This window comes from Ptychodera flava, chromosome 19, assembly GCF_041260155.1.
Source record: "Ptychodera flava strain L36383 chromosome 19, AS_Pfla_20210202, whole genome shotgun sequence".
Lineage (NCBI taxonomy): Eukaryota > Metazoa > Hemichordata > Enteropneusta > Ptychoderidae > Ptychodera > Ptychodera flava.
This window is the reverse complement of record NC_091946.1, coordinates 34,274,305-34,300,819: the sequence shown is the minus strand read 5'-3', so window position 1 is coordinate 34,300,819 and position 26,515 is coordinate 34,274,305. Positions and strand designations below refer to the sequence as shown.

Genomic DNA, 26,515 nt, shown 5'->3' with positions numbered 1-26,515 from the left:
CTGGTAAGCAATTTGCAGAAATGAGATATGAAATGAGAAAATTCATTGTTAACTATTCTAAACACACTTTTACACTATCGAGTGATATATGGTCTGTGGTGATGGTATTTGCATGTAAAACAAAATTGATATCAAAAGTGATATTAAATTAATTTACGGAAATATTTTCATATTTCTGTCGAAATAAATATTTCCTCTTTTTAATAATGGTATTTAAAAAAATTAATTTAAGTATCAATGCAACAAAAAGATCCAAACGAAAGACACTAATGTAGTTGTTGAAATGTAGCTTTGTAGCTGAAACAATGTGTCAGAGTAAGCTGCAGTCAAAGTAATGGCATGATTCATGATCCAAAACATTCATGTCATTTCCAGTAAATCTAGTAATTGTAGGAATTCATCATCCTCTTCTTCACCAGCATTGTCATGAGTAAAAGGGTTGCCACAGTTATCGCTGCCTTGGCAGGAACAAAGGTCTGTGCAGGGAAGATTAATTCGACAGCAGACACAATTGGTGACATGTAATAAGAGAAAGCAGCTCCGCAAATCCTTCATATCTTAGTTGTTTGAATTTTGTGTACGGTACATATGTATATTGTAAGTGACATATTATGTTATGTTTGGCCGTTTTATGTATAGTGTTGATTTGCCATGGCGAGACACGTAACCCTAATCTACGTTTTCTGCCCTATGGGGTAGCAAGACTAATGTGACACTGCAATCCCTTGATGCTACTTTTCGAGAATAGAGTTGTCTTCATCAGTCCTTCATTTTTTTGGTGAAACATGTGCACTGATTGAATGATTGTAGGTGTTACCAATCGAGTTGTTCCACTGAAAGTTCAGTTTGTTCAAGTACGGAAGCTAGAATGTCTACTGTTCCTTCAGGCTGTATTTGTGTACGCTCATTTGAATCGGAGATCGGACTGTTGTAGGTTTTGTGAAGTTTGGCATCATCGCTTACATTTCCGTTTCTTATGTATGTGATTAGGCTACGCTCACAAATAACGGTGAGAGGCAGAGGAATTCGGGTTGGATTCGAAAATTTTGGGAGATTGTAGAGGGGTACTTGGAGATTTTGATCAGCATATAGGGGACCTGAAAATGTTTTGGTTCCCTTTTACTATTTACGATTCCAAGTTTTGAATATTTAATGAATAATTTAATGAAAATTTAATAAAATTTAAATGTCATCCGATTGTCCAAAGTTAGTAATAATTTAACAAGATTTAGAATCATTTGGTCGCATTTCATTACTATTATCTCGAAAATATCTTGTATTCTCTATTGCCTTATTGTTGTTGCATGATTGTTCTAATGTATCGTAATGTTTAGCGTTTAACAAGGCCCTTGAATGTTGCCGTTTGGTTTCGTGAACCGCAATTTATCTGTTGGTTTTGTGTGTTTTGCAATCGAGAATGTCCTCTTTGTTCCACCGATGACCTTTATAGATAATGAGGTCTAACGATATGATTTCTTGAGAAGAGCTTTCGAAAATTTGAAAGTATGATGCATTTTTTCATGTTTGATATGAATTCATTAAGCTCGTGTTGAGTTCCAATGAGAATCATACATCGTTTCTGAATCTCAGTCAGAGCGATATTTGTTCAGTGTGTTGCTGAATTATTCTCATTTTGTCTTGTGAAATGTAATGTCGGGAATTTCTGGTAAAACTGGACATCTCCGCACCCAAATACATGACGGTAAAATTCACTGTTGACTTGAAAGTGTTGTTTTTCAAGATTATTTTGAGCATAGCTATCATGTATTTTGTTGTTGGTTGTTTGATTATGCAATCATTTGATGATCTTTCCTGATTTAATGCTCTGTCGACTGATTCCATTGCTTCATTGTGCGTTGTATTAGAGTACATTGAAACAATGTCTAGTGTTACCAATGTCGCATTGGCCGGAACTTTTATTGTCTCAATTTTCCGTGTAAAATCAGTCATATCTTTGATGTATGTTGTTTATTTCTTCACGATTTGTTTGAGTAAATAGTCAATGAATTTTGATCTGTGAAAGGTTGGACTGCATCATCCACTTATAATTGGGCGGCCCACGACTTTCCTCGTGGGCGTCATTTTGTTCACTTGTATTTTTAGCATAAGGTACCAACTTGTAAGTGGTGCTAGTGTTTTACTCTGAACTGGAATAATCGCCATGGCTAATTAACACTTTATATAAAAACAGCCAAACATAATATACACTGACAATATACACAATATCATACACAAAATGCAAACAACGAAGATATGAACGGTGTGTTGAGTTGCTTTTCCTTCATTATATGACAATAAATACGATAAATGAAATATGGTGCCTTCCGTCTACATATTCCACATAACTGAACTGAAAATACAGATGTAACACAGATGTAGTAACCAATGATGTCTCCATCAAACAAGATTTCTAGAGAAATTGAAACAAAAATGACATCAATAATACAAAAGGGTCATTCAACACACAGCTATTTATAACAAGATTGGAACTAATTTAAGTATTTGATGAATAATTTGGGATAATTGGATGGTGAAGTAATGTCGGTTTAATTTGCAAATTTAAGCTCATCTGCTTTTCTTTTTACTTGTAATGTTTTTAAGAGTAACTTGTTATATTTCAACACTCAACTATAGAGCACAACCGCTTTAGAAAATTTGCAAAATGTGAAGACCCAATTATCCCAAATTAGTTCCAATTGGTTTTATGTATTCTTGTTGTTCAGCTATATGGGAATTAGACAGGAAATGTTCCAGTTTTCGTATCCTTAATAAACAAAAAATCAATCGCAAAACAAATTCAGATATTTATCCCCAAAACTTTAGCATTATTCCCTATTAGTACACAATATTTGAATATTATAAACTAGTCAAAACGTTTACAATTTAATTGAAAATATTCAATAAGAATATTTTGAATACACGTTTGGAGTTCATGGTTCTATTCTACATGCAAATACCTATCATTTGATATATCACTTGATAGTTGAAAAGTAAGTTTAGAGTACTTTGCAATTGATTTTTGTAATTTTATATTGTATTCATGAAAATTAGGTACCCGTTTGCATTATGCAAATTAAATCATTACAGCCCTATTTGTCAGCTGCATATCGTCATTTTCATGAGGCAGAGATAATAGGCTTTCAAATAACGTTTGATGTGGTTGTGTGATGCGGTTCTATGTGTTAAAATTATTATAATATCGTTATTAAATAGGGAAAAGTATATTGTTCTACATTAGTACGAAAAAAATTTAGTAAAATCATTTTAATATCTCTTTGGATATCGATTTGTATTCTCCGCGCAAATACCTTTCATTTGATATATCACTCGATAGTTTAAAGTATGTTTATAGTAGTCAATAAATTTCTAATTTTAATCGCATTTATGCAAATAGGGTACCCATGTAAATTATGCAAATTAAGGGCCGCGTCTGTACTTGACAGCTCCACATTGTCAATTTTCTTGAAGTCGAGATAGTAAGCTTTTAAATAACGTATGATGATGCTGTAAGATTTGGCTTTTTGTATTAATTTTTTTTAAATATTGTTATTGAAAAGGGAAAATATTTTTTCCATATAAATATGACAATATATCAGTAAAATGAATTTAAATATATTTTTGGATGTCTTTTTAGTATTCTACATGCAAATACCTTTCATTTGATATATCACTCGATAGTTTAAAAGTATTTTTCGAGTAGTGAATAATAAATATCTAATATTAATCGCATTTATGCAAATTGGGTACCCTTGGGACTTAAGCAAATTAGGGGCTACGGCCGTACTTGACAACTAAATGTTGTCTATTTTCTTCAAGTAGTGATAGTAAGCTTTCAAATGCTGTATAATGTGGCTGTATGATGTGGCTGTATGTGTTCAAATTTTTAGATATTGTTATTCAAAAGGGTTAATATTTTTTTCAGTATTAATATGAAAATATTTCAGTAAAACCATTTTAAATATCTTTTTGGATATCAATTTTGTATTCTACTTGCAAATACCTTTCATTTGATATATCACTCAATAGTTTAAAAGTATGTTTAGAGTAGTTAACAATGAATTTCCTAATTTTATATCACATTTATGCAAATTGGGTACCCATGTGAGTTATGCAAATTAGGGGGTTATGGCCCTACTTGGCAGCTCCACATCGTCAATTTTCTTGAAGTAGAGATAATAAGCTTTCAAATGATGTATGATGTGGCCGTATGTAAGGTGGGTACATTTAGTGTGCAAAATGGGTGTGCCTGCCGCTCGCCTACTAATTTCTCAGCAACTACTCTGACTCGTAAATTACGTGGCATGATTTCAAAATCTCACACCAGGCGAACATTTGCATAAATAAATGAATAACCACCTGCACAACGGCAGTGTGGGTACATGTGACATGTTGCATAAATTTCATAGTAGCAATGCGAACACCTGTTGTAAGAAACAGCAGGGAGTTCTAGAATTTCCTGCTGCATAATTAAGATTAGGTCATTTCAATTACAGGGATGGTCATACAAATTTTGCTGTCAGAAAGAGCAGTACTAATTGTTTTATTTAAATATCTTGAGTCACTTTGTCAAACAGTAATCTAATATTGTTGTCTTATTGGCAAATAAGGCCTTCCACTCAGTCAGAGTTCGTTTGGGATCGTGGTTTAAGTTAGAGAATCACCTCCCCCTCAGTGGTTCTCTTTACATAAAGTCCAAAAATCAACAGTTATTATCTCAAAACCTTGAAATAAAATCACTACTCGGAGGTCTAGGTGGCCTACATATCAATTTATTTCATTTTCTCAGATGACAAACAAGAAAATTCAGTTCCCATGTCGTTCACACTCGAAAATGCGGAATATTCTGAAGAGCTGACTGATCGGACTTCACCAAAATTCAAACAACTGGAAGAAGACATTATCAGAGAGGTGAGATAGCATTTATTGCATTGATATTTATTCCCTTCTAATATTTTCTATGTGATAGCCCATGAGATCCTTCATACCCCCTGGTCCGAAAAGACAAATCCTTTACGGGGAACAATTCTAGGGAACAAAACGGCGATTGCCAAACCAAACGCGTATTGTAACTATGGAACTATGAGGCGACAGACACCTGTGGCGATACCCTGGGGGCACTATATGGCATAATGAGGCAATACCTTTATTTCAAAATCATTGCAAACAACGTCCCCAAGCATTTGTTATGAATGCACTCGATACGGGCCTGACTAATTCATGGAGAACTACTTCCGTGACCCTAAGCAGATCTAAGATTTTTTGTATTCTCTAGGTCTTTCGCACATGTATATATTATGTCTATGTCTAGATCTGTTGAAATTCACTTTACTTCACTTCACAATTAATGTAATGCTTCACATATTCAACTGTCAATGTCATTTTTGTATATGTATACTTTTGTTATCATTCAGATAAGTCAGCTTTATGCTAACAATAGTGACTTCAAAAGAGTTGAAATAAGAGAATTTCGGTGAGTATAAGTATTTATCAGCTCGCGACCTGTTTTAAGTAATCTTTCTCAACGTGAGTTATACCTTTCGCAGATTGTTCGACATAACTGAGATAAGGGTTTGAGCTACTGATGTGCTACACTCCAAGGTTTACTGTAGAAATTGTATCAGCCTTCAGTTTTGTAATCGTTAATGCGGAAACACTCATGACAACTTTTCCCCACACAGACTTAGACGGGGTGGCTGTGACCAATCTGACTTGAAATTGGTCATAGCCACCCCGTCTATTAAAATTCATGAGTTTACTTATATCAGATGGAAATCTGAGGATTTGCGATTACATCAGGTTGACAGCCCCCCACACAAGAGCAAAGCCAATGAATGTAAAAAGTGTGAAAGAGGCTCCCACCTATGCCGGTGGGGGCACACAGTCCATGTAGCCGACAATGAGATGCAAATGATATGCGGTCAAGGTCTCCTCAACTAACTTTCAGCTGGTTCTTCACTTTCTACTATTTTTTTAGTATTTTTTACAAAGGCACAGACTTATTCTACCTGCAACTTAAAACTGATAGTGATTTTGTAGCTCATTCTTTACTATTTTTCATAGTTTTGATAGCCGGTAACACACACTTCGTGTTCGTGTCGGCTACATGGACGATCTGCCTAACTATCCAAAATGTTTTTGTGTCGAGTTTGTGTTTGATTCGTTTCAAAAATGTGTTCCTACATTCTTATCCGATTGTTTGTGTTAACAAAAATGTTTGTTTCGCCTCGGATATTTGTAGGGAAGTTTGGATCAGTGTGTACGGTAATGTTTTGTTTGTGTGGGGAAAGCTTATGGCGAGACGCAGCCGGACCTATTGTGTTACAGAGTTGATAGAGTGGCCCTTTGACGCTTTGCGTTTCGAAACCCGAGTGTGGTTTCTCATCAGTCGCAGTGTAGATTCTTTCCTTAGTTTGAGTTTGTGAAAAATTATTTTAATGAATTTTAGTGGTCTTGCTCTTCGAGTAGCGAGGCAAGTATATTAATGTTTGGGTCTCGTTGTGAGTCCGTTTGGTGGTTCAGTTTGTTTGTTCTATGTTTCATACTTCAGTAAATTTTGTTTTGAATAGTGTGTCTTTTAGAATTTTGCCGAGGTTTGTGAATTTTTAGGCAATAAGTACCACTGCGGGGTACGGACTTTATGTTTTCTGGATCAAGATACTTACAAGTATCATGATCGATGTGTTTGTTCTCGTACTTTGTTTACTGTTTGTTCTGTGTCGTCACTGGCTAGTTGTGTATAATACTTAGTGTTGCGCAATTGTCTTTCGCATTCGTGTACGTAATCTTTTGTGTTGACAAAGACAAAACCCGACCCTTGTCGAAGGGTTTTTATGGTAATTTGTCTACTGTTTGCAAGCTGGTTTATCGCGATTCTTTGGGCACGCGACATGTTTTGTTTCCTTGTTTGAAAGGGTATCTCTAGAAGTGCGAGTTTAGCAGCTTCAGATAGCTTTCAGGTTTTTGTATTTTTTGCTGTTCGTGGAGTCAAATTTGACTTTTCTTTGAATTGGTGTTGTTGCGATTGTTCGTGTCTCATGATGTCTCCGATGTTTGGCTTAATTGCTAATGAAACTTTTAATGTTTATTGTTTTCCAAGTCAACTATCCAAGCATTTTAAGAGGGGTGATCAAAAAGGCCAGATCAGCCAATTTTGACCAACCGGGTTCAAGAACCCGGGAAAGATGTTTAAAGTGTGCGATAGATGTGTTTACGACATAAACATTACGAACGGTAGGATTAAGATAGGTATGAATAATCCAAACTGCCCAGTTTCTGTGTGGGGAAAAGTTGGAATGCTGTATCTTGTGTGAGGATTCGTCGTTCAGAAAGCGATATCACTGTGGTGGATGAATTATTCCTGCTCCAAATAAGAGACACGGGATTAACATTTTAATGTTTGAGGATGAGAGTACCACCGTACAGTTTGATGTTGTTTGTAATTTAAATTGTACATTCAAAACAACATCGATCTGGGTAAGGGCTTTGTATCAGATGTTTTTGTTTGTTTTTGTTTTGCTTTTTATTTATTTTAATGTAAAACTTCCGGGTCAAAGAGTAATTTCGACCGATGAGACCGAGGCTTCATGAGAATAACCGTCGAAATATCATTTCAGGCCTGGATCAATTGTTGTGGTCATGAATATCGTGTTGCATAACAATGCCAGAGAATCTGCCATAGAGAGCGCTGTTGAAAGTGCGACGTCTCATCTGAGCATGAACGGCATCTTGAATTACACGACATCAAATGTGACTTGTCAGAAAGGTAACCGGAATAATGTCTCACAATTAATCGTAACGTTCAATTTAATGTGTGACCCTATTTCACACATGCAAATGTTTGGTTGTATAGCATAGAGTCATTCCTTACACCATATTGATAGAGGAATGCTGCCTGACTTGGTCGGACTGATGCACACATAGAGGTAGTATGCAATGAAAAGTATGAAAGACTTATATTTTTGAGCAAACATTCCTCAATGAAACTATTTACAATTGTCTTACCGAATTAAGAATACAAGGCAGGGGTCACCGTGCAAATTTTGGTTCTAGAGAAACAAATTACCTGATATTTACCCATTACGGGAAAGCTCCATTAACTTGGGAATACCTCACTTCCCTTCTGAGTTATCAGAGGATTAATCTTACAGACCTGCCTTTCCTACAGTGGTACCAGCTAGACAAGATAAACACACGGCCATGAGGGGTAATGAACGGGCGCTATAGGCCGAATAAAGAACAGGTTATAGGTGTTTTATAACACACCACATGCTCATGTTGTATTATGTCATAGTTTAATATGTTTTGATATATTGCGCCGTAACAATCAATTATGACAAATTTACTTGGCGATATTTCCACAGTGCTTTATACAGTTGTACGTGGTACCACTTTCTTTCAAAGAATATCCTAAGCATACCTAGCAACAATCCTTGGTTGCACTTGAATCTTTTTCGTTGATGAGCTGTTCAAGTCCTATGCTATTGGAATATGTTGGAAAATGTTGGGAAATCTGTTTTAGAGAGACCTCGCTCATCCCGGACGTACATCACTTTCTGGTCACCTGCCATTGTTGCAAAGTTGCAGAGGACACTATGGTCACGTGACCTGGCACTTTTCCAAATTTGGTCTGAACTATTTTCCTAGGGAAATAGCTTTTCAAAAAATACCCTCTGACGTCACTTTTGTCGATTAGATGGGGACGAGACGGATCTATTTTCTCGTCACGTGACGTATTCTGGCGAATCGCGACACGGAATGAGCATGTGGTGTGTTATAACATGATCTAGGAAATAGAATTTGATTTATAATGTGACATAAGGCTGTGTCTATCATTCCCGAGACCACATTTGCGTGTACCTGCTAGCCCGGATATAGGGGGTAAGCCTGGTACTTATAAAATAATTTTGTAGCTCTCGTCTTCCGTACACCCTTCCAAAATCGAAATATTAGCCTTGCCGACCTGACACGCAACCACGTTATTCAAAACACGATATATTTATCATAAACGCGGTCACGTCACACCAACGAAATTGAAACAGTTCTCCAAATAATAACTCTGCTGTTACAAGTTGCAAGAAGTACAATGGTCTGAAGGTTGACACAAATTGTACACAGATATCCATAAATAAGTATCGAGAAAACGGTTGCTCCTCGTGGTTTTTCAAATGCTTTCGTTAGTTGAATAACTCTTTAATCTGTCATTTTTATTTGGAAAATGCGGAGGAGATGTGGAATATACAAAGGAAAATATACTGGCTGTATTATTTTTCCTGTGTCAGAGCTAGACGAGCTTTCTTATAGAATTTACTGCACTGTATTAAAACGTTATTTATATTTTCATCATTACAACCGTGTAAGCTGTTACGGTATCTTTTTTGCATTTTGCTTACAAAATACTAAATTCAATTTCGGTAGACATGCTTTCATTCCCATTGTTAAGCAATGTTGTCTTCTATATGTTGAAATTGCAATCATTTGCGATGGATTCAATCAATTGTTCACAGTTTTTGTGCACTCGCTCGCTACGGCCGTCTATGTCATGCAAGTCTAAAATAAATTTGGTCGTTAAAAATCTAAGCTTTTTCGTTCGTCGCAAATGTTTTAAAACTTCTTGCGGCCATGCTTCGGTGAAAAAGCAAAAGCCGTTTCCTATTTCAAACATAAACATTGAATGAAATTTCCTGTAAAAAGATATCCAGGCTATTAATTGCACTATTCAGTTGTAATATATATATATATATATATATATATATATATATATATGTGTGTGTGTGTGTGTGTGTGTGTGTGTGTGTGTGTGTGTGTGTGTGTATATATTATATATATATATGTGTGTGTGTGTGTGTGTGTGTGTGTGTATTTGTGTGTGTGTGTGTGATTCAACTTTCAATCTAGTAATGCATAATTATTTGACGTATATTTGATCCAAAGTTACGAGTATAGGAGGAAATAATTGAATCTAACTGACAAGAAAGGACAAAGGAATGTTGTGCTTTGAATCAGTGCTGAAATTAACGTGATTAATAATTCATAAATTGAGCGATGTAATGTATCGCTTTGCCAGCTTTATTAGAAATAGATGTTTCCGCTGACACAAGAACTAACAGTTTCTTTTCTTTACACACAGAGTATATTGTACTCGATAGAGGAAGTCAAACTCTGTGGTTCTTGGAGGAAGAGAAAGTGACAAACCCAATCATGGAGATACGATCTCTGGTCAGAAATCCGGAATCTGTTCTGGAATACGGGCTGAAAAACACCTCTGACAATGTCTTCAAATTGGACACAAAGACGGGTCAATTGAACACAACACTTGAGAGTTTTGACAGAGAATCTCGCGAGAGTTACCAACTTGAAATCACTTTAACAGGCCGTACGTCCCGTTCTGTTCTCGATGTCACTATTCATGTCTATGACATTAATGACAGCAATCCTGTTTTCCAGGATACGCCTTATTATTCCAAAGTTATGGAATATTCTTCAGTTGGGACACTGATAACGACTTTAACGGCTGCAGATCCAGATCAAAACGACGACCTGAATTATTCTCTCTCATCTGACCAAGATTCCCTGAATTACTTCTCGAACCTGGTGTCAGTTGAAAGCAAAACTGGTCGAGTAATTCTGACAGGCACCCTCAACAGGAAATTGTTGAAAGAAGACGGATACCTAGTCGAGAATAAGAACATTACCATACCGATAGAAGTGAGTGACGGGGCGACGAGCACACGTGGCACAATATTTCTGGATGTAGTACCACTGTTTGTCAGACCAACTGTATCGAGCAATGAAACCACCAGGTTACGGCTTTCACTGCCGGAAGACGCAGCAGTCGGATCCTTTGTAGCCAACGTTACACTTTCTGAGAGTGATGACGTGGAATATACCTACAGAATATTTGAAGCCGATAACGTCCGTTTCGCCGTCAATGAAACTTCGGTCAGTAGTGATAATTACAACGCTATTACACGTCATACAGTACCTTAGACCTTTCGCCGTTTTATACACTTTTATAAACTTTTGCGAAACCATTATGTACCAGGCAAATCCGATTACATTATGAAGTGCAAAGTTTGCTTGAGTCCATTATGGGCCGGTAGGGGTTACAATATTGCTATATTATTTTATAGTTTTGGAAAGTAGAAAACATCTGAGGCAAGCTATAGAATGCTTGATAAATTGATACATTATCAGTAATAATCTTGGGGCGACGTCACAAAATTCACTGATATTGACAATGCTGTAATAAGATATTATATATCTACATTTAATTATTACAACAATGCAAAAGTAACCTCTTGTACATAAGCTTTCTTTAAGCAATCGTATGAAAAACCTTACCAAGTATACGCTAAGCTTATATTGCGTAAACAAATAAACTTCTTTCCTTTACTCATGTTTTACCTGTGTTTGTGTGTTCGTTTATTCTCATTTGTAACATACTTTGCACATTTAGGGAGTGGTTAGGACGACGCAGACACTTGACAGGGAGGAGACAGGCGATTATTGGTTTTCCGTGTTCGTCCTCGACAACAACTGTCTGACCAGCACTGAAAATTCAAAAGCTGTGGTAAGTTCAAAAGCTGGAACGCCCTCTTTAAGAAATAGCCGTACGATTTTCTTATGAAGCGTAGTATTACATATTGTATCTAATTTGCCTGCAGAAAGAGAATTACCTGGAATGCCTTTATTGTAAATGTAATTACCTTGGTCAATATCTGTCTATATCAATGTCTGTCTGTCAAACGGGCAAATGGTCGGATGAATGAACGAGTGTCTATTTTTAAATATGCAGTATGAAGTGATTGTATCGATTTCTAGAGAAAGACATCGAGAGGGAAGATAGGGGAATGGGAAGAAGTAAGGTGGATAAGGGACTGGACGTAAATTAGGAGGGGGAGGGCTTGGGGGATTTGGGGGAGGGTCACAAATTTTTGAGCCTCTGTTTGGGGGTGGGTCACAATTTTTGGGGCTCCTCTAAGGGTGAGGGTCACAATTTTTGGGCTTGTTGTCGGTGCACTAAAAGTAGAAAACAAATTGTTTGTATAGACAATTTTGGTCACATGACATCACTCACACACTGCCTCTTACTTTCTATCAAATTCTCATTCCCAACTCTCTGTGTATCTCTTCCCCACCATTATCTTAAACAGGATTGTCTCTCTTGTTGCTATTCTTATCGCCATTAAGTTTATAGCAATTGCAATCTATTGTTCCTCAGCTAACCCACCACATTGATGGGATATTATGATTCGTGGCATTCTTGCTGCACATTGTACATTTAGTGTGTTTTGTTAATAAACACTGGACAGTGTTTTTGCTAAGGTTGGGGAACATTGAGAAGCCTGTTAAAATTGTCCACTAGGATAACTGCACTGATATACCAAGGCTAACCCTGGTAAAATGACTGGGGAACCCCGGTAACATTTACCTAGATACCGCCCTTAACAAAAACACTGCTGGATATTACCACAATGTCTTATATAGTTCTACTGATGTAGTTAATCTTGAACCTAACTATTTAACAATATTATTTCTCATTCAACATTTTTGTTGATCAACAAAAATTCCCTCTCTTGCATAAGCTACTTCCCTTTAACACTAAAGGCCAAGCTCCATCCTGCATCAGGCACTTTTTAGGTACATGAATTTTAGTTTTTAGAGATACTATTGTTTGAAATTATGAGAAAACTTTGGTGTGATAATTAATAATTTTGATTCCAGAAAAGTGATTTTAGCATACTTAAATATTTAGGTATAGTCATCTCTTTAATATGGCTACTTCTGGCATTTTCAAGTTTGTATTGGCTTTATCGCGTGGATACTATCTTTGGAATGGATAGTTTTCATTTGTGTTGTGATGGAAGAATATATGACATTTGTTGAAATTTAATGTGGGTAATTTATACAGTGAATTAGCCATGTTTATCACGTATTCAGATTGAACTTGATTAAATATGGTGAAATCCCAATGTCATTTCAGAATATGAAGACTTGATTGATCATGAAATAGTGTTTGCCACTTCTGTGCCAAATCAGGCCGGATCAGTCTATCCTCTATAATCTAGGCTGCTTTCTGTGATATGTTTAAAATGCAAAGAAACGAGGCACAAAAAATTGACAAAGTATTGTCAATGTTAAAACATCACAATTTCACACTATAGCATTCAATCTATGACCATACTTTGAATTGTTTGCTTAAATTATTGCTTGAATAGGCATAGCCTTTCTGTTGACCTTTCCTTGCAAACAGGGTAACATGACCAAACTTCTAATTGTCTACTCGAACACATAGTACATTTTGTAAAACTGGATTTGATATGAATGCAATGGGCACATGTACAGGTATTTTCAGTTCTCTGACTACATAGGTCAATTGGAAATATAATAAATTCAGTAAATAATGGGGTCATGCACACGCATGTAGTTCTATATCTGTACCAGGAATACATTTTAAGCATAATTTCCATTATTTCCTCCCCATGTAGAGATTGAACTGCTCAATACATTGTACATGACCAAATTATATTGTTGTGGAGATCAGTGTCACATTGTGTTTCCAGTATTTCCTCAATTGTCAATGAGATACATTCCAAAATTATTAATTCCACTGATATTTAGATGATTGTTAAATTATAATTCCTAAGAAAAGTGGCAGGCACATGTGCATTAAGGTGGCTTGCTGGTAAGAAAAAACGAAATCAGGATTTTTCTGAAACTTTGTACAGATGTCAAGCTGGGGTAGATGTGTTAAATAGTAAAATAAAAAAATATGGTCGCCATGCAAATTTTAGAGATATGGCGCCCTCTATGTTGTCCAGCGAAAACATTTAGCTGAAATTGGTTAAAATGTTGTATTATTCGATTAACTAGTGTTATTGAATAATATACTGAAATAAAGTTAGAACAATTTGACAGACCTATACAACACAAGTCCCCGTATTGTAATATATTAGTTTTGTGATCTACTTTTGAAAATATCAGAAAATATAGTAACGTTTCCATGAATAGTGTTTTTATAAAAAGAGCAAAGTTTGGCCAAATTTTGATATTTTCATTACAAACTCTCATACATTAAGACCAACAATATATAGATTTCGAATCAAACGAAAAAAATGGGTGTCACCGCACAATTTTTTAAGATATGGGCATTTTTAATACTAAAAATGCTACACTGAAGCGCCCTCTAGTGACAGATCCCTGTTTAGTTTGATATGTTCGAAACTTTTTCTAATAGGTATTAAATAAAGTTTAGTTCAGTTAAATACTGCAAATAATTCCATATCAAAGCGGGTCTGTTACAAAAAGTTTGCTATCTTGGTGTCAACTGTTTTGACAAACCAGATTTGAAAGTCGCACCTCAAAGTAATTGTATGCTATTTCGCGACAAAAAGACCACTTTCGGAAAGAACGCTCGCAGAAAGAACGTTCGTATGCGTGCGCAGATACGATGCGCAGTACGAAAATTCGGATTACCCGCAACCTACGTTAATATAAAAGAAAACATTTGAAGAGCATTATTTATTACAATCACTCTCAATGGAGTATAAGTGTGCTCTATTCCATTATGACCCAATTTGGGCATTCACTATTGGAATTATTTGACAGCCTGTTGAATCACAACATTCCACATCTGCAGTTCAAAGCCAAAGTGACAGGGTACATATTTAATGCCTATACTTTACATGATGTATGCCATTGACTTGGTGTAGCAGTCTAAGCCCTATGAGAATGGTAAGAGTATTCACCTATTGGCGGCTTTGATTGCCTCCAACGACGGCGTACTCGTCACACACAGCTCGCAACGCTAAGGCTATGCACGGGGTAGAGAGAGCTCTTCTGGGTATAGTAGCCTTCGCGTAGCGACAGTGGTACACATATCCTCCTAGCGTAGGGCAATATTGTCGTTGTACCTCAATATTTGAACTGGTCCTAAGGTAGGACGTCAACTTGATCAAACCCAAAAACTTAAAACTTAAACTCGAAAAAAGGCAAAACCTTCAGCTTCGGAACTGCAGCTACATAAAGCAATATATGATACCACGGTACTACCAAAAGAGTGTGGTAGCTCCTAGCTTTGCATGGCAGGGTATAATGCTGGTTACACACAGCCCTGCCATGCAGAGCTTGGTAGCCCCATGGTGATACTGGTACGCTCCTGCTTGGGAAAACAACACCGAGACTTGTGAATTGCAATATCAACATCCTTCTGATCCTTAATATATTATTCATAAACCAATAAGTCAATGATAGGCTAAAATGTACAGTGTACTTCCAGAGAACTTCTTGGTACAGTGCGACACTTGTAAACAGACTTGAATGCGTTGAAGTTATTTGAATATTTTTAGAATGATGTTCATGGTCACACTTGGAAGTAGTGACACTTAGTCCAGTTGTAAGTGAAACATATTTATGAAAATCATCATTAAATTAAGTACTTTGAATATTTACACCTAAATCAATTTTGACAGTTAGGAAGAACAGACAGATTAAATTGTGTGAAATTAATGACTTATATGACGAATCTCTGACTTAAAAATGACGTTAAAGTTACTGTCATATTCCAGAATACAATGTACGTACCAAGCTTGCAGGTCAAGTCCAGAGGGTCAAGTGTGATATGAAATAGGCCCAGAAGAAAGTTTTAAATAGCTTTGAAACAAGCAGACTGCCGATCTTGTTTAGCAGTCATCTCGTGCCAAGACTTCAATTTTTTTCACATGATGCTATGCTTGGTGTCTACCTCCATGATGTACAACATACTGGTACATGATTCGGCACTGAGCACAGGACTGCACTTTCATAGTGGAAATATTTGTGAGTTCACATGTTCAGAAATGGCTAATATTATGATACTTTGGACAAAGCGATTTTTGTCAACATTTTACAGTACTATCTTGTCAATGTATTAATTATAAAAATATTCATTGCCGCCATTTTAATACTTCAACAGTACAATGGTCATGCTGCTTGAGACTTGAATTAAAAGAATCTTTACTAGATATGTACCAAGTTCAAGGGACAAAGTTGCTCATTTTTGACATTATTTTGCCATTTAAATTTCTTTTGATAGATAATTCTCACTGAAATATGCTCACTCTCTGGTTATTGCAATTCAATTCTCACTTTTTATAAGACACATTAACATGTGAAATTTACTATGTTACAATATTTGGTACATAGAAGTATTAAGTGGTCACATGTTATATCCATGCATGCACATGAGTTGATCTGTGACAACCAGAGAGTGTAATTTAGCCCATTTCAGTGAGCAGCAGAAAAGCATATATTCAACGGAAATTAAAATGACCAAAATTTTGCCAAAAATGAGTAACTTTGTCCCTTTAATTGCCAATGAAAATGGCTAAATTCCATGTTTGCTGTTTTGTTATTTTTGCTTGTCAGTCACTGTAATTTGAAACAATGGTGTATGGACAAGATGTTGGTTTTGTTGTTTACTTTGCAGGTCAGAGCTACATAATTCATAAGATTTAAGAATTTTTCAGCATTAGCTGCTGTATTTTAGCATGATATGCTCAGTATTGATTCAGTTTGTCAGCCTAGCCTGATGACACTTGAGTAGTGGTGTCATTTTTTTGTGTCCAGTGAAGTCTTAAAACTGTTCTTTGTGGTTTGCTCCACATTTACAAGTGTGCTGACAACAGGGAAAATTGAGCATTTCATCAAACTTGTGCAGTAAATCAAACGATGAATTAATTTGGTCATAGAGTTTATCCTATGGTGTTCCCCAGAAGAATCCACCCATATCACACTGGAAACAAGAATACCAGTACTCCTTTATCTGGTGATTGGTTTACTAAGTTTAAGCATTGTAAGAGTTAACAGTATATTAAACTTAAACAGTATATTAAACCATTATCATATCAATTGAAATGAGGGGTCATATTGTGTAGGCAGAGAAATCAGGGGTTTCCCTTTTATTAAAAGTACTAAAAATCTGTAGTATAGAATTATCCAGATTTTTGTCTACAAGATTAGTTTTACCCATGCTGGTCAAATGTGACTGACTCCATGTCATTGAAAGTATTCTTAGCTAAGGCTGACATCCATATCTAGACTTGTTCTTGTCACAAGCAGAAGCAAATAAAAAAATTGCAGACATCCCTTGCTGGTGTCCATCTATATTGCCCTGTGTTGTAAATCCCCACCTCAATTTTTGAACGTTGAAGATTCGATCGATTTGTAATATTCTATTGTTTTGAAACTGGGGGGTCACAAATTTTTCAGCCTTGCCTTGGGGGAGGGTCATAAATTTATGGACCAAATTTTGGGGAGGGTCATGATTTTTTGGCCACTCTCTTGCGAAATTCCCCCCGGGCCCTCCCCCTACTAATTTACGTCCAGTCCCTAAGGACCTCCAACTTTGACGAGATGGTTCCACATGTAGACATATATTATGCATTCTGTAGAAATGCTGCTTGTGAGTCAAGATGCGTACAGAACTGTGATTGTCTTTATCTATAACATTACCAACGCTTCAATATGGTTCCACCTGGCAGGTGTATATTGAACTTCGTGTGGAAGATGTGAACGACAACGCACCTGAGTTTCTGGAAACATCGTACAGCACAGAGATTCCAGAAGACGCCACCAGTGCCAAGACTGTGGATATAGTGAGTAAATTATGCACATGGTCATGAACGTAGTAACGTAACAGAGCTTTTTCGAAAAAATTTGCATCTTAAAGTCAGGTATGTAGCAGATTTATCTACAAGCTTACTGATACTTTGCTCTCGGGCCCCATAGTAAGTCGTTTCGCTTACTAAGCCACAGTGCTCGGTATTAAGAATACCACCTTTGATATAATGTAGTACAGATACGTCTGCGATGAATATACATTTTCAAACTTTGTACTATGTGAAAAAAGCCTTTAAGAAGTATCGTGCATTTTCAAATTCCAGCCGTTGCAGTCGATTTGGAGAGGGCTCATTAGTGATGTTCAATCACCTTGCAGGTTTTCAGCTCGTGAACTCTGCATTGACACTTAATATCATTCAAAATATATCCATTGGTTTCAAATTGAAATTTGCTTTTCCATCCATGCTTTCAAAAGTTCCATAACACAAGGCTTCTCCTCGACAACATCAAAATGACACAATGTTTTATCGTTTAAGAAACCACATATCAGAGCAACCGACAAAGACATTGGCACAAACGCTGAGATAGCATTCTCTCTGTCCGGACAAGGTCACGAACAATTCACGATTGACCCCGAAACTGGAACAGTTAAGACTAGTAAGGACAGCAACCTTGATTACGAGACGACCAAGATGTACAACTTAACCTTGACGGCACGAGACATGAATGGCGATGCAGGGGGTCAGTGGAACAGCATTCCCTTGATCATCAACATCACAGACGTTAACGACAACAAACCGTTGTTTTCACACCCGAACGTAAGTCTTCAGCTTTCTGAGGCTACGCAACCTGGATCATTGATAACATCTATCAAAGCTACAGATGCCGACGAGGGTGTGAACGCAGCGTTACTATACTCCATTAGTGAAGGTAGTCTAGGCAAGTTTAAGGTGGATTTACACTCTGGTGAACTCTCCGTGCTCGGTCATTTGGACAGAGAAACAACAGAATTTTATGGTCTTAAAATATTCGTGCGAGATCAAGGGTTCCCCTATCTGGATAATACTGTCCATGTTCTTATAAATGTGACCGACGTCAATGACAATGTGCCCTTGTTTACTGAACTCTTCTACAGTGCGCATGTCGCAGAGAACGCGACCAAGGGTTTTCAAGTCATCTCTGTCACAGCTAGTGACGCAGACACGGGCGACAATGGCAGGGTCACCTATGCCCTTGACAGTACGCAAGAATTTGTCATACATCCGATTACAGGAATAGTGACGACAAGACTTCAGCTGGACAGGGAAAAGGTAGACTCGTATAATCTTGTTGTCACGGCGACAGATAACAGTGACGACGTCAGGCGGTCTTCGAACGCTACTTTACGAATTGTCATCGATGATGTCAATGACAATATTCCAAAGTTCAGCAAGACGGAGTACACATCTACTCTGTTTGTTAGAAGCAGTGAGTTAAGTAATGGAACGATCGCCACCATCGTCTCCGCCTCTGATCCCGACTCGGGGGAGAACGGGAAAATTGTCTATTCTGTCGATGATGCAGAGCACAGCCAAACATTTTCGATTGATTCAAGTGGAGTTGTCAGGGTGAATCGGGACAAACCTACAAACACCGAGCGGATAACCTTCAACATAACCGCAAGAAACAACGTTTCCCCGGCACTGTTTGACCGTGCCACCGTGGCCATTGATTTAGAACATGAGTCAAAAACATTTGCCTTTGATGTTGAGCACTACGTGTTCAAAGTGACCGAAAATGTCGACGCAGATCTGGGAAAAGTTCGAGTTCTAAACTCATCAGGTATCACCTACAAGCTGGCCTTCGATGTTCCAGGAATAAACATCACCGTTAACAGTACATCGGTGCGTAATTCTATCATTCACTCTACATTTTTCAGAAGGCAAAGACGGTTGGTCGACAGTTCGGAAACCTTGAATTTATCTGACGTTGTCCTAACAATTATTTACTTTCCTGAAGGAAAATCTTGACCTTACTTTGATTTTGCAATCTTCTGCTCGCTAGACTGTTTTGTCACTTGTGATGAGAACCCAATATTTGACATTCAATATATTTTGTTTTACTTTTAAATAGGGTGTCATTACATTGATCAGTCCACTGGACAGAGAGATCAACCAACAAGTCATCTTCAATGTATTTGCAGAGAGTGAACACATCGCTAAAGGTCTGGCATTTACAACAGTGAGTAGACCATGTCAAAAGTACATTTTAAGTACAGCACGTGTAAATAACGGTTAATCAATCTGTTCACCACTCATACACCATGTGTGTTCACCATGAGTATTGCATCCGTACACCAGAGGTACATTATCTACACCTTATTTATACAACTTGTACACGATTGGCTAACCACTGTCACTTATGTGGGCTCCTGATCATGTATCGCAAGTTGGCTTCTTAACCACTTTCAACATATATATATATATATATATATATATATATATATATATATATATATATATATATATATATATATATATATATATATATATTTATATATAATCCCATGGTATTTTTCTCTGTTTGACGTCATCGTATACGAGTGTTTTTCGCGGCGCCGTACAACTTCGAGCCGAAGGCGAGAAGTTGTGCGGCTCCGCGAAAAACACGAGTATACGATGACGTCAAACAGAGAAAAATTCCATGGGATTATATATTTATCACATGAACAGTCTTCTTATTTTTCTTTGATGTGGATGGACCAAAATTATTTTAACAAATTGCATGATTTTTATCGCGATTTTGTGTTTTATTTACGCGGATTACTTTCATGAGTAAAGCGGCCCATCACCCAGGAGATGTGCAAATGTTTACAGGTATACTTTCATTCATAAATCCGATTAAGCTGAAATTTCGCTACAGCGAAAGGTATCTCCACCAATCAGACATCCGGATTCGGTCACGTGCGCGTGTCAATCATTGTCTCGCGCTGGAGCGATGCCAAGGCAAGTCTGCCATCATAGCTTTCACCGCACCGTGCTACCGACGGATAGCCATAGTATTTTGAGTTTTTAGAATATTTACAATTATATTTAAGAAGTTAATACAGTGACACTATCGAAACAGTAGTTATCATTCTTAGAGATGCTGTGGCTTTTAAATATCATCAGTTTACGACCTTGGCGAGCCCAAAGATTCAGATCGATGACACACAGAGTGTACGCTTGTTGTTGTGGGCATTGCCGTACGTCACCGGTCTCCGCCGCGCCGCCGGTGGCCATCTCAGTCGTCAATGTTTTCGTGTTAAGGACTTTGATGTTTGCTATGACACGTATCGCCCGTAGGTACATCTCAATTTTGTTACTTGATGGGAACTCTGTTCTGTTGTGAGTGTTGTCCGAGTCAACTTTCGAAATAAATCGGATTCTACAGCGCTGCACTGCAGAGTTAGGGCTACAGGTCGACAACTTTATATGTCTTCACTACAGCCTTCCGCTGCAGGTTTGATCTCGATCGAGAAACGACGGAATAAATTGTGTGATGAAGGAAATTTATCGTTGTTCGTCGAATGACTTTATGCTTGTGCCTTCTATGTCGCTTTCCCGAAGATTATACGGTACTCATTTATTAAGTTGAACTTTCGTTGAGGTGTATCTTTAGGGTTTATCGCCAACCGGGATCGCCAGGTACGACGACGCGACATGCACATTGAGCCTTACGACTGGAGCAGTGACGTTACTGAACCAAATGATCGATGGTATCCTTATTCGATTCTTGGGAATAGCTAAAGCTTTAGCGACTTGGAATTTCGTTGAGCATGCCTTCTATGTTTCCATATCTGGATTTATCGGGTCACCTTTTTGTCAAAATTCCATGAGCACGGGCGGGAGCACGGCATCGATCACGACAAATCGGTCTGTGTTGCGACGTGCATGTACGAACGGTACCATTGCAGGAAAAAAGTTCCGGTTGATGACGTACAACAGGGGTAATATGGATTTCTTATCTGTGCTGGTGTACGTCACACAGGTGGAGATACGGGCCAGTTCATGTGATAAATATATATATACACAACCAAAACTCATAAGGATTTATCATAGCCAGGGACAAAAATAATAACTGGCCAGGATGATAGCTCTATATAAACAGCCAAAAGAAGAAGACAGCGCCACATTGCACATATCTACTATATCAAATATAAATGTACATCATATAGTTTCGAAATCAAGAGTACCATTACTATCGATATATTGTTCGTTTTTACACTGTCGGACGAACAGGCTGAAATACGTAGGTTATAGGTTAATAGACATATTTACAGGAAGAGAGTAGGAAATATTCACCCTTTACGTAGGACTGGAAGGGAGGCAAACACATAGACACACCAACTGATCATGAAAACCAGGCAGACAGACGAATCGACTAGGGGGCTCGCTACTGAACAAATGAAGGAATAATCACCGAGGATTTTAGGTAGTAAGCTAGTATCGCCTCGAAACTGAAAGATTTAAACTTTGGCTCAAACCACAGGGGCTCATAAGTGCCTATTTAAGTCAATATTACAGCGTTTTTCTTTCTTTTTCAATGTTACAAATAAAGCTGAAGAGCACACCATTTGTGTAGCTGTTTTTGTGTAGCTTGTATTGGCATGTATAGTGCGCCCTCAATGGGGAATGTGATCATATGTAAATACGACCTTTAGTTCCGTGACCTCTAGCCAATTCCTCTGGCCATGCCTTCTGTACACGTGTACAGACGTCGCTGTGTTTACTGTACTATAGTACAGTAAGCATAGCGAGGGCAGGGCAGGAAGTAGGCATGGCTAGAGCCGGGCCTAGAGGTCACGGAACTAAAGGTCACATTTACGAGGACTCACTATACATGCCAATACACGCTACACAAAAGACAGCTACACAAGTGTTGTTCTCTTCAGCTGGATTATTTTTAACATTGAAAAAGAAAGAAAAACGCTGTAATATTGACTTAAATAGGCACTTGTGAGGCCCTGTGCTCAAACGTCCCTTAATGAATTTTCAATCACTCTCTTTTTAAATCATGAATAAAAATCGGGGGTCAATGTGCAAATTTTGGTACTAGAGAAACAAATCGCAGAGGATTTACCGATATTTAAAATTCAAAATGGCAGCCATCCCTGCTTTAACATTATAAAGAAAAACTAAATTTTAGAATTTCGAAAAACTATGCCAGTGAAAAGTTTTCTTACACCAAGAGCTTTAAAATGAACCCCCACAAGTGATACATAAGAAAAGCATTGTAAAAGTTTGAGAATCTGAATGTCTATCCCCGAGGCGTGTTCTACCTTAACAGTAAGATTAAGTTCATAGAGTTCACTGCTATTATGACTGGATTATTATAAAGGGTCGTCAAAGAAAATAAAGCAAAACACACCAAGAAAAATAACCTTTGTATAAACATTGGGTCGTTCAACTTGTATCGTTGAAGGTAACAATCACAGTCGAAGATGTCAACGACAACCCACCATACTTCGAGTACCCGGATGAGCTATATCACGTGGTTGCTGGTGGCCTCAGGGAGAACCATTTGAATGATACTTTCCTTACCGTGCAAGCAAATGATGAAGACAGCGGTCACAACGGCCAGATACAATACAGCATAATCGACGGCAATGAAGGTCAGCCCAGGTCACCCCTTGTGATCATACAGTCACTATTACTTGCAAGTGAAATATTTTAGACGTACTTTTGCCAGATATGTTGTAAGAGTAGCTTACCTTATGAAGTCCTTACACATTAAGCGGTATAGTGGTAACCGATTGAATCGCTCTTTGTCATAGAAAGGATATTACAGAAATCCAGTACAGTTTAAATTCTTGCTATTACAGAAAGGGTTAATGATATACCATGCGTAGCATTACATCAGTTTCATAATATCGCATCTATTCTGCGACTATCCTGAATGGCTCAGATATGGTCACATTGCATAGGGAGGTAATGTTTCGGTACAGATAACGAAACGCTTGTACGCTCAATGTGATCATATCACCCGCTTTGGACGCATTTGTGTTCAATGCAAGTTCCTACGCATAAAGTGTAGTGCACTTGGCGCAAACGTAAAAGGAAGGCCAGGTTAGCGCCAACTAATTAAATGACATTCTAGCATTATTGGGCCTGTAATGCACAAGATTAAGTGTTACTACAAATAAAGCTTTCTTTGTGTTCAGAAATTATTTAATTTTAAGTGCAAGTCTTTCCAATTGTAAGTTAAATGTTATGACTACACTTGGATTCAGGGGTTCAGTAACGCATGATACTGGAGGCCAATAATACTTGATTATATCCCCGCCTTAATCTTAGACACCATCAATGTTACTATCGAGAGCACCATGCTATGGGCAAAAATTCATTCCCGATGTTACTCTCGCTATCGTAAGTTTCCTCATTGGTATTCATCTTGCCCTTTCAGATGCGAAGTTTAATATCGACAGTGACACTGGTGTCATCTCAGTCATTTCAGAGGTCGATAGAGAGACGGTGGATCATTACACATTGACAATTATGGTAAATATTATAGTCCATTATAATATAATTCGTTCGTTTGCTTTCTCACAATTGGCTTCGAAATCAAATACCCTGCGACAGAAGTTTCATTAAAAGACACGTTCAGCACCCTTTTGACCACACTTGTTCAATATGAACGGTGGTTCATTGTATTTTCTGCTAAAACGGGGGGCAATGAGAACTCCTACGAAGGAACTAGACTAAATATAGTAACTGAACCCTAACCCTAACCCTAACCCCTAATCATCATCAATTCAATCTGTTCTCCTCTATCAAGGCACAAGACATGTCGGAGGACGACCGTCTTAACTCAACGACTCAAATTTCCATACCAATAGTTGATGAAAATGATAATGCGCCGAACATTACCATAAATTCAACAAACGTCTTCGTGCAGGAGAACGTTCCGATTGGCACCGAAGTAAGTAGCACTGATTAACTTTCTGAATTCTATGCTAACCAACCAATCAAAACAGGGTAGCAACATATACGTTACAAATAAGCCATCTGTATTCCGTACATCATCGATGAACCATCGAGGAGCCATATCTTTGTTTGCTACCGGTACTGGTGATTGACATTTTCTCCGTCTGTTGTATTGTTCAGGTGGCATTTGTCAGAGCTACAGATGAAGACAGTGGACAGAACGCTGAAATCGAATTTGAACTCTTTGACGACGCGGATGAATATTTTCAAATCGATGGTAAGCTTAGTTCTCCTCGTTAAAATGCCCTTTTACTTGAAGTTCTTCCTTGCTCGCCCTGGACACACTTTACTGTACGACTTCCATATTGCTTACGTGATGAAGGTCAAAGATCTGAAAAATTATAATGGATACTGTCAATCCTACCGGATAGACTTTCCATGAATTCGAATTTTCTTTGCCATAAATGTGGAAAATAACGCTACATTTCCATGGTCAGTAGTAGAGTAGTACGAGAGTATGGTGTATCATAATTATATATACGGACGGTATCTTCCACAATTCCTTCACATCTATTACAATGCAAATGAGCCGCTCATACATCTGTTTTGCACTCCAATTGCCCCATGACTTTCATGTTTCTTTTACGCCATATACAATGCAATACTTTTTTTCTCATCAGAACGCTTTGGAAATTTACCATTCTGGCATATAAGGTGCCTCGCTTTTACTGTATGCTTAGCGAGATCTTGTACGACTGCAGTTTAGGTTGAACACAAGCAACACGACAAAGCTTTGTAAAAAGTTACTTCCTGTCGACTTTCGGGCAGCATGCTCACCACATCCATATACTGACGGAATTGAAAAGTTGCAAAATGACAGTTAAAGTTTGTTATTGCAATAAATAGAATAAAATTGCGACAAATTCATTGGCCTATGCAGTGAATGCTTCTGTTAAACACAGCATTGCCAACATAAGCAGGGCTGTCCTTGTTGAGCAACTATTGATGACTTTGATACAAGTTGTTATAGCGGGGGGGGGTAATCATACTTGTATTCACGACGATGCGCGCTGAAGTAATCTTGTTTAATAAATGTTGACAATGATTCCAGCTTTATCAGGGTCGATCCGGACGAACAAAGAAATGGACTACGAGACTCAGAAGAAATATGATATTGCTGTAATCGCCGTGGACAAAGGATTACCCTCATCCCGAACGTCAGAAACACTTCGGATCGAGGTTTTGGTCATCGATTACAATGACAACTCGCCTCACTTTACAGGGCAGCCTTACGCTGTATCATTGGCTAAAGACTCCGATCCAGGCAGCTCTGTTCTTCAGGTTACGGCAACAGACGATGACAGTGGAAGGAATGCCGATCTTACATACACAATCATAGGTAGGTATCTATGGAACATGAAGATTTTCATTGTATTTTTCACTTTACAAACTTTTTTCAAGGACTTAAAATGGTCTCATTAAGATTTCCCATGTACTTCATATTTTTTACAAAGTTTTGTCAATGCATATCAGGTTTTCCTTTGTAAGTTCATGATTTTTGTAAAGGTAGAAAATAGTTTTGGCTAGATACAGCTTTTTTAAAACGAGACTATAGCCTCAACTGATTACGTTGATCCCGGCACTGTCAGCTTACATTGCATAAAACAATACTACTGTACCTTTCATGGCACATATAGACACCGGACTGATGCTGAAAAGGTGGTTAATTTTTGTGATTGAATTAAACAGTATATAAGATTTAGCACGTCGACTTTCACAATGGTATCTTGCCTGTATTTGTCGCTTATAAATAGCTAACGTAAAGGACACAGCAGACGTCATAGCCAAACTTTGATGAAACATTTACTGTGTGAGAGAGTTCGGACATGTCCATCTATATAGTGTCGCTTTCCAGACCTCAAATCTGCACCTGTACTGTATGTTTTCCATCGTGTGCACAAAGCTAGCCATGA

At 37.7% G+C, this 26,515-nt stretch overlaps 1 protein-coding gene across 1 annotated transcript in view; it reads left to right on the top strand.

Moving 5' to 3' along the window:
- The window catches only part of LOC139119365 (protocadherin Fat 4-like), a 45,793-nt gene that overhangs the window by 4,375 nt on the left and 14,903 nt on the right, over window positions 1-26,515 (top strand). The window contains exons 2-14 of the mRNA XM_070683153.1: window positions 4,787-4,908; window positions 5,412-5,470; window positions 7,614-7,762; window positions 10,127-10,938; window positions 11,456-11,569; window positions 17,520-17,633; window positions 18,135-19,481; window positions 19,711-19,818; window positions 23,041-23,230; window positions 24,022-24,116; window positions 24,394-24,537; window positions 24,723-24,819; window positions 25,654-25,941. Of these exons, the coding sequence (XP_070539254.1) occupies window positions 4,813-4,908; window positions 5,412-5,470; window positions 7,614-7,762; window positions 10,127-10,938; window positions 11,456-11,569; window positions 17,520-17,633; window positions 18,135-19,481; window positions 19,711-19,818; window positions 23,041-23,230; window positions 24,022-24,116; window positions 24,394-24,537; window positions 24,723-24,819; window positions 25,654-25,941 (3,613 nt within the window). The 5' untranslated portion in view covers window positions 4,787-4,812. The remainder of the gene's footprint in view (window positions 1-4,786; window positions 4,909-5,411; window positions 5,471-7,613; window positions 7,763-10,126; window positions 10,939-11,455; window positions 11,570-17,519; window positions 17,634-18,134; window positions 19,482-19,710; window positions 19,819-23,040; window positions 23,231-24,021; window positions 24,117-24,393; window positions 24,538-24,722; window positions 24,820-25,653; window positions 25,942-26,515) is intronic.